The following is a 7,372-nucleotide window of genomic DNA, read 5'->3' as shown; positions in this document are numbered from 1 at the left end:
ATGGATGCTAAACATTGTTTTCTAATATAAAGAAATCGACGTTTTGTTGACATTCCAAGAGTGTAATAGCTGGACATTGAGCATCTCAGAAATATCGTGGATTGAGCATCTCAGAAATATATTACGTGTCGATTTTCGAAGTTACTACTGTACTTTGTACTGTACTCCATTCCTCGAATAAAAGGTGCAATGATGTGTGAGCTCACGCCGGTCTCTCCTCTGCTCGACAGCTCAAGCGCAGCTAAAGAGCCAAACAAGCCTGTCTTCCCTCCTGCGAGCGCGATCATCACCAGCTGTCGTCCCGTCCGGGTCCGGGTCACCTGGCCCCACGCCCCGCACCCACATTCCGTTTCGCGTCACGCTTCCCTGCCGTTTCTCACGCGACGACCGCCGTCCGGTCCACGCCCACTGCACGCCGGGCCCACCCAGCCGGTCATCATCGTCGTCATCTCCCCGCCGCAAACCGCGATCCCGCCACCAAATCCGATGGCAATTAAGCGGCGCATTAGGGGAGCTCCCCAGAAATGGCTAACCCCCGCCGCGCAAGCGACAACAGCGCCAGCAGCACTAGCACCAGAGCCAGAGCCAGCGCCAGCAACAGCACGCGGACGGGCTCACGCGGCGCCTGCGCCCGCGGCCCTCGCCATCGCCGTCGCCCCTCGCTGGTCCCGCCGCGTCCTGCCACTGGCCCCACCCCCCGCCCACGCTGCCGTCCCCATCCGCGCGTAGCTGGACTCCACCGCCGCTACTGCCGCCCCTGTGGCGCGCCCAGGGCGATTTGGGGGGACCGGGCTGGGCCGAGGGTTTTCGCGGCCGCTCCCTTGCTGATCGGGGTCTCCTCGGACGAGGAGCGCTTGGGGGGCGCGGCGACTCGCTGCGTTCGTGGCGGGTGGCGGGTGAGCTCGCGGCGCGGGCGCCATGGCAGGCGCGGCGGTGAGTGGCAGTTTTTTTTGGGGGTTTCGGTGGTGCTTCTGTGTACGTGGATGGATTTATGGTCCGGCGGTTGGTCTCAGTGCGCTGTTCCGTCCTTCTTATTTTGTGCGCCCGCGCAGAAATCGGGAACGGGGAGGCATGGCGCTGGGCAGGTGTGCCAGATCTGCGGCGACGGCGTGGGCGCGGCGGCGGACGGCGAGCTCTTCGCCGCCTGCGACGTCTGCGGCTTCCCCGTCTGCCGGCCCTGCTACGAGTACGAGCGCAAGGAGGGCACCCAGGCCTGCCCGCAGTGCAAGACCAAGTACAAGCGCCACAAGGGTATGCTTGCCGCTGCTCACTCTCCACTGCACCCCCGATTAAAAAAAACAGGATAATAATCCTGAAGCAGCTGGGAATTCAACAAGTGTGAGAGATTTAATTAACCCTGCCCGGCTGTGTCACGTTGTTCAGGCAGCCCACCGGCACGTGGGGATGAAAGCGAGGACGATGCCAGCGACTTCAACTACCCAGCCTCTGGGAACCAGGATCACAAGCACAGGGCTCCTGAGAAGATGCTCACCTGGCGCAGGAACTCGGGAGCTAGTGATGACATTGGCCTCACCAAGTTCGGCAGCGGTGAGATTGGGCTTCACAAGTATGACAGTGGAGAAATCCCTCATGGATACATCCCGCGCTTCTCTCATAGCCAGGTTGTAATTGCAGCTTGTTCTGGTTGTGCCCAACACCCAACGGTACTTGGGAATATGAAACTGACATTTTGGCTTCGTCTATGTCTGCACAGGCCTCGGGAGAAATTCCTGGAGCTTCCCCCGATCATATGATGTCCCCTGCTGGAAATGTTGGCAAGCGCGGACATCCATTTGCCTATGTGAACCACTCTCGTATGTATATGTACCACTCTCATATGTATATATGCACCATTACGATCGCCTCTCTACTTTGCTGCACTTGCAGCCCGCTGTGAATGAGTAGTTGTTGCCTCATGCTTCTGAATGTTTACAGCAAATCCATCAAGGGAGTTCTCTGGTAGCCTTGGCAATGTTGCGTGGAAAGAGAGAGTTGATGGCTGGAAAATGAAAGACAAGGGTGCAATTCCCATGACTAATGGAACAAGCATTGCTCCTTCCGAAGGCCGTGGAAATGGTGATATCGATGCATGTACTGACTATGGCATGGAAGACCCCTTACTGTGAGTTATAATTTTAATTTCTCTTGCACACCATTAGCCGTCTTAGTGTTGTTTGCTTTATCCGATTAATTTACATGAGGTGAGTTTGGGTGGGTTTCTGTTATATTTGAATACCTTCTGGTATTAACCCCTTGATTTGAACTGAGATTGCTAGATCATATTCTAAATGGGTGTACATATGTTGCCAAAACTGTAAATACTAGATTTGGTGTATTGACTTGCAGTAATAACTTTTGTCTTGGGCCATATGAATTACAGGAATGATGAAACACGCCAGCCTCTCTCTAGAAAAGTGCCAATTCCTTCATCCAGAATAAATCCCTACAGAATGGTCATTGTGCTACGATTGATTGTCCTCTGTATCTTCCTGCACTACCGTATCACAAACCCTGTCCGTAATGCATATCCACTTTGGCTGCTGTCGGTGATATGTGAGATTTGGTTTGCTTTTTCCTGGATTTTGGATCAGTTCCCCAAGTGGTCTCCAGTGAATCGTGAAACTTACCTTGACAGGCTGGCTTTAAGGTGATGTGCAATATGTAGTGCTAATAGAAATGTTTATACTGAAATAGTACTGACAGTATATCACTTGCACTATCAGGTATGACCGGGATGGTGAGTTGTCTCAGTTGGCTCCTGTTGACATTTTTGTCAGTACTGTGGATCCTATGAAGGAGCCTCCTCTCGTCACTGCAAATACTGTGCTTTCTATCCTTGCTGTGGACTACCCTGTTGACAAAGTATCTTGCTATGTATCTGATGATGGAGCTGCGATGCTTACCTTTGATGCACTTGCTGAGACTTCAGAGTTTGCTAGAAAATGGGTACCGTTTTGTAAAAAGTATAACATAGAACCCAGAGCACCAGAGTGGTACTTTGCTCAGAAAATTGATTTCTTGAAAGACAAAGTTCAGACTTCATTCGTTAAAGACCGTCGAGCCATGAAGGTAGATTTTGGTTTATTAGTGTATATTTGTTGGTTGTTCTAGTTTCTATTTGAGGACATTAATTTTTATTGAACTCCACAGAGAGAATATGAAGAGTTCAAAGTTCGCGTTAATAGCCTTGTAGCCAAAGCCGAGAAAGTTCCTGAGGAAGGATGGATCATGCAAGACGGCACACCTTGGCCTGGGAACAATACTAGGGACCATCCTGGAATGCTTCAGGTCAGGCTCATGTTCTAGCAAAGGTTACTTGATTAAGAGCTGGATCTGCCAGCGGGACTAGTTAATACATCAACCATTTTCTAACTCAAATTTCTGGTCATGTTCAGGTTTTCCTTGGTCATAGTGGAGGCCTCGATACTGATGGCAATGAGCTTCCTCGTTTGGTTTATGTGTCTCGTGAGAAACGTCCTGGATTCCAGCACCACAAGAAAGCTGGTGCCATGAATGCACTTGTGAGTAGTTAAATGTCACTGAAATCGTAAGTTACCTTATATATTCGATTACCTGGATGTAATGGACGTGAAATGCTTTCTGCAGGTTCGTGTATCAGCTGTCCTTACTAATGGGCAGTACATGTTGAATCTTGATTGTGATCACTACATCAACAATAGCAGCGCTTTAAGAGAGGCTATGTGCTTTCTTATGGACCCTAATCTAGGAAGGAAAATCTGTTATGTCCAATTTCCTCAGAGGTTCGATGGCATTGATACGAATGATAGATATGCAAACAGGAACACCGTGTTTTTTGATGTAAGTTATTGTGCTTATCACTTTCTTATCTCACTGGCTCTAAGTAGTATTAATGAACCACTTTTGTTAATATTGTTGCTGGATGAGCTTTTTCCTAAAATCCGTTTGACAATGACCCGTAACTTAACTGTATCTTTTTGCTGCAGATTAACTTGAGGGGTCTCGATGGCATTCAAGGACCAGTTTATGTGGGGACTGGTTGTGTGTTCAACAGAACAGCTTTATATGGTTATGAACCCCCGATGAAGAAAAAAGAGTCAGGTTTATTCTCTAAGCTTTGTGGTGGTAGAACCTCAAAATTGAAAGAAAGTAAGAAGTCAGACAAGCATGTGGACGGTTCTGTGCCAGTTTTCAATCTTGAAGATATAGAGGAGGGTATCGAAGGTATCTTTGGGCTATAACAACCGTTGCTCAATTTGTTTTGTCTGTAGTCACTAGTCAGCGTAGCAATTTTTTTGACTAGGGTCGGTAGGATAGGGCTACATTTCTTCTTACCTGAATGCTATTCATTTTATAGGTTCTGGATTTGACGATGAGAAATCACTTCTTATGTCCCAAATGAGCCTGGAGAAGAGATTTGGCCAATCCAGTGTTTTCGTAGCCTCCACTCTGATGGAATATGGTGGTGTGCCTCAGTCTGCAACTCCAGAGTCTCTTCTGAAAGAAGCAATCCATGTCATCAGCTGTGGTTATGAGGACCGAAGTGATTGGGGAAGGGAGGTAATTAAGTTGTACACTCGATAATACCAGCATTTTTCTTACATCAACTGGTGTTCCAATTTTTTATTTTTTTGAGGATCGAGTCAGGTTTCTTGTTCTGGTTTACAAAAGTAAAGGTTTCACATGTGAACTCGTTTGAACAAACTAATTCTAAATTCATGTATGTTCTTTGTGGCCGTACCTCTGAGATGACATATTTAATGTTGGCTTGAAATCTGTTTTTTTTCCGTATCTGTAATGGTGCTGTTTTGTTTTGCAGATTGGTTGGATCTACGGTTCTGTTACGGAAGATATTCTTACTGGGTTCAAGATGCATGCACGTGGCTGGCGGTCAATCTACTGTATGCCTAAGCGACCAGCTTTCAAGGGCTCTGCCCCTATCAACCTTTCAGATCGTCTGAATCAAGTGCTTCGGTGGGCGCTTGGTTCAGTGGAAATTCTTTTCAGTAGGCATTGTCCCATATGGTATGGCTATGGCGGACGGCTTAAATTCCTGGAGAGATTTGCTTACATCAACACCACTATCTATCCACTCACATCAATACCACTCCTCATATACTGCATATTACCAGCTGTTTGTCTTCTCACGGGAAAGTTCATCATCCCACAGGTAAAACCTGGCTCAGTTTTGCTCTTGCGTGTACAAAACTGCGAAAATACTTGTACTGACTATATATTGGAATGCAGATTAGCAACATTGCCAGTATTTGGTTTATCTCTCTCTTTATTTCGATCTTTGCCACTGGTATCCTTGAGATGAGGTGGAGCGGTGTTGGCATCGACGAGTGGTGGAGGAATGAACAGTTCTGGGTCATCGGAGGTATTTCTGCACATCTGTTTGCTGTCTTCCAAGGTCTTCTGAAGGTACTTGCTGGCATCGACACCAGCTTCACTGTCACTTCAAAAGCATCCGACGAAGATAATGATTTTGCCGAGCTCTACATGTTCAAGTGGACGACTCTTCTGATCCCACCAACAACTATCTTGATCATCAACCTTGTCGGTGTTGTGGCTGGTACCTCCTATGCGATCAACAGCGGCTATCAGTCATGGGGACCGCTTTTCGGGAAGCTCTTCTTCGCCTTCTGGGTGATTATCCACTTGTACCCATTCCTCAAGGGGCTAATGGGACGGCAGAACCGCACGCCGACCATCGTTGTCGTCTGGGCCATCCTTCTTGCATCCATCTTCTCCTTGCTGTGGGTTCGCATCGACCCGTTCACCACACGAGTCACTGGGCCAGATATCCAAATGTGTGGCATCAACTGCTAGGAGCGTGCAAAATAATTGGAACTCGATTGCCACCCATTCTGTTGTATGATATCAGCCGGTGACTGTAGTTTACCAGATGATCTTCGGTTACCAAAACTGGGTACTTAGTGTTAATATGCAGTATTAAATTAGCTTTGCTAACTATTCACTATATTATTAGTGTATATTATTAAAGCAGCAGAAAAAGAAGCAACCATGGTTGAACAGTAAATTCAAAAACTACTATAATAATGTTCAAAACAATCTGAATTTTTTTTGGACAAACTTTGACAAATGTTCTAAGTGCTCGTCAAATTTCATCATGAAATCACATTTTTGGAAGTTGTGGCAAAAGAAAAAGAAATGAAACTCGGAAAATGGTACTTTCAAAGGCATTTTGGAGCACTAATTTTGTTTTTTGGCCACGAATTCAAAAAAATGTGATTTCTACTGAAATTTTGCCAGCTACTAAAATTTTTGTCAAAGTTCGCTGTAAAAAGAATTCAGATTTTTTTGAATATATATTTTTTTTTTTACGAATTTGCTGTCGAGCTCGAGTGTAGAATAGCACTTTCTCCATGTTTGTTCACATAAGCTAAATTATCTTGCAGGAATGTATTTCTTGATTAGAAACAGGGAAGCCGACCTGCTGTGTTGGACTACTAAAACAAAACAAAAACACGAGGTTTGAGAAAATGTTTTGGCAAGAGATCCCCTAAATGGAGAGACAAAATTCACATTAGGATTTTACAAATATTACTTTCCTAAAATCTAAAGGGCAACATAGTGAAATTTCTTGCAAGATCTTGCATTCAAGGGAGTGCGTGGTGCAGACACACAAGAGATGAAACCGAAAAGACCGGGCCAGCTTGCCGGGGGCCTCATCGACACCGACCGCGTGCAATGTCCAGGTTTTCCAAAATAGAGGCCACGCCCCAATATGTGCAGAACGTTGGACGTGTGGCCTAGAACATCAATCAAACTTAATAGTATAAAACGGTCAACTAACCGATGGTAGGATGGTTAAGCGGACAGTGGTATCCTCACCTTACTAGGGTTCACAATGTGTATTCAATAAGAGGAGAACGTTTCCGTTGACGACGTAATGCTTATAATGACTTCGTAAATCTCAAGATGATGTGTGTGTTTTTATGGATGAATGTATGTGCATGTATATAAACGCTTTGCGTCTGTACCGTGTTAGAAAAATTTATAGCATAAAACTCATCTGACCTAAAGAAAAGACTTTATCAAGTGATGTCAACTATGCAACTTGACCTAAGATTTATATTTTCGTGGGAGGTGTAGAATAAAGATGGTCACTAGTTTGGCAAAGAGAAATCTCTTGTGTCCCCCAACACACTCAATACAATGACAAATTGTATATGTGTACTAGTTCGGCGAAGAGATGGTGATACAAGTGCAATATTGATAGTAGATATAGGTTTTTGTAATCTGAAAATATAAAAACAACAAGGTAACAAGTAGTAAACAATGACAAAACGCTACATAAATGCTTGAAAATAAGGCCTAGGGTACACACTTTCATTAGTGCAATCTCTTAACAATACTAACATAATAG

The 7,372-nt window shown here is 45.6% G+C and overlaps 1 protein-coding gene across 2 annotated transcripts; it reads left to right on the top strand.

Annotated features, from left to right (window-relative positions):
* The first annotated feature begins 509 nt into the window (after positions 1–509).
* LOC123452883 (probable cellulose synthase A catalytic subunit 2 [UDP-forming]) lies at positions 510–6,022 on the top strand. 2 transcript variants are annotated; one of them, XM_045129612.1, is made up of 14 exons: positions 525–933; positions 1,053–1,251; positions 1,384–1,622; positions 1,715–1,814; positions 1,936–2,122; positions 2,381–2,647; positions 2,724–3,069; positions 3,151–3,288; positions 3,396–3,521; positions 3,607–3,819; positions 3,966–4,203; positions 4,337–4,539; positions 4,799–5,149; positions 5,227–6,022. In XM_045129612.1, the coding sequence occupies exons 1-14, from the start codon at positions 919–921 to the stop codon at positions 5,809–5,811; spliced, it is 3,207 nt and encodes a 1,068-aa protein (XP_044985547.1). In that variant the 5' UTR covers positions 525–918; the 3' UTR covers positions 5,812–6,022. The 2 variants fall into 2 exon arrangements, with proteins under 2 accessions (XP_044985546.1, XP_044985547.1); XM_045129611.1 differs by having other exon boundaries at positions 510–1,251.
* The last annotated feature ends 1,350 nt before the right edge of the window (positions 6,023–7,372 follow it).

Source organism: Hordeum vulgare, chromosome 5H (assembly GCF_904849725.1).
Source record: "Hordeum vulgare subsp. vulgare chromosome 5H, MorexV3_pseudomolecules_assembly, whole genome shotgun sequence".
In the NCBI taxonomy this organism is placed as follows: Eukaryota; Viridiplantae; Streptophyta; class Magnoliopsida; order Poales; family Poaceae; genus Hordeum; species Hordeum vulgare.
Note: the sequence above shows the minus strand (reverse complement) of the source record. Positions and strands in the feature narration are given on the sequence as shown.